This window comes from Gavialis gangeticus, unplaced genomic scaffold, assembly GCF_001723915.1.
Source record: "Gavialis gangeticus isolate Ggan-Ray unplaced genomic scaffold, GavGan_comp1, whole genome shotgun sequence".
NCBI lineage: Eukaryota > Metazoa > Chordata > Crocodylia > Gavialidae > Gavialis > Gavialis gangeticus.
The window spans coordinates 42,460,796-42,462,079 of record NW_017728995.1 but is presented as its reverse complement, the minus strand read 5'-3'; the positions used below and the strand labels follow the sequence as shown (position 1 = coordinate 42,462,079).

Genomic DNA, 1,284 nt, shown 5'->3' with positions numbered 1-1,284 from the left:
TTTTTTTTTTTTTTTTGCTGTATCCTTTTTAAAGCAGTCTGAAGGGACTAAAGGAGGAGTGCATGAGGATCTCCGTTTTAAATTTTTACGTATAATTGTCTTAGTTTTATAATTCAATGCATGGCTTAGAGTTTAGAGGTCTGTGAGAAGAAATATTTAAGATGCGTTCCATTTAATAGAAACATGTTTCAGAAACTGTATTAATGATATACTGCATTGGAATGGCATTTGTCATAGTACAAAATTTAACTAAATGCATGTGTTTAATTCCAGTTTTGAAACAAAATTGTGTCAGATATTCTCTGATCTCAATGCTACTTATCGTACAATACAAGGCCATTTGCAGTCTGAGAATTTCAAGGTATGTGTATCATTGTTTATATGACACTTTAAAAGGTGAATTAGTAATATACTTCTTCACAAAAGCATGGGTAAATAGCATGGCTAACACACAAATCCCTTTGTATTTATACAGTTCCATTTCATTTCTTTATCACAAAGGCCCCTCCAGAAGTTACTTTTATTTTACTACAAAATGTGCAACACTACCAAAAATAAAGTGGTCTGGGTGGCTAGGCGTTCAAAGCTCCTTAGCCTGAGAATGACAGAATTGACACAAAGACACACTCTACAGCAATGGGGCTGTCACGATCAGCCCCTGCTACCTCCATATGCACTGGAGATGAGGGTGAAGGGGCTTCTTGTAACCAGTGGCAGAATCTGATGTGGGGACATAGGCCCGGCCCCCCAATCAGCCCCTGCTGCAGGGAGACTCCTTACCCTTGCCATCTAACCCAGGGCTGTTTTTGGGCATGCTGCAGGGTTGGGGGTAGCTCTGATTGCTGTTCTCTATCCCACGGGGATTGTTCTCTGTGGCTGCCTGAGTGCTGGGACTTTAAAGGATGTTCCAGCAGCTCAACATGGGGAATCTAGGGATGTAAATATTTTTTAAAGAAGTATCATTTAACCTGCTCTAATTATGTCAGTTAAGTGGTTAACAGATAACACAATAGCTCAGGCATGACTGCTACAGAAAGCTGCTCCTGGGGCCTCTGGGAGGAGGAGGGGTTGGGGGGGAAGGGAGAGTCAGTGGCAAGCCTAGCTACTTCATGTGGGTAGCAGCAGGCAAGGAGCTTTCCCAGTCTGATGCAGCTGCTGGTGCTGCTGGGAGGGAGGAGCACCTGTGAAAGAGCAGCTAATTGATTAAGTCTTGAGTCATTAGGCTGCCTGCTGCATTCCTGTTTACCCTCATAGGCCAGGGGGTACTAGTCCGCCCCCCCCCCC

General features: G+C 43.6%; 1 protein-coding gene across 6 annotated transcripts in view; it reads left to right on the top strand.

Moving 5' to 3' along the window:
* The window catches only part of U2SURP (U2 snRNP associated SURP domain containing), a 104,770-nt gene that overhangs the window by 74,762 nt on the left and 28,724 nt on the right, over positions 1 to 1,284 (top strand). For all 6 annotated transcript variants that reach the window (XM_019503555.1, XM_019503554.1, XM_019503552.1 and 3 more), the window contains one exon: positions 274 to 361. In XM_019503555.1, coding sequence (XP_019359100.1) covers positions 274 to 361 — 88 coding nt within the window. The remainder of the gene's footprint in view (positions 1 to 273; positions 362 to 1,284) is intronic.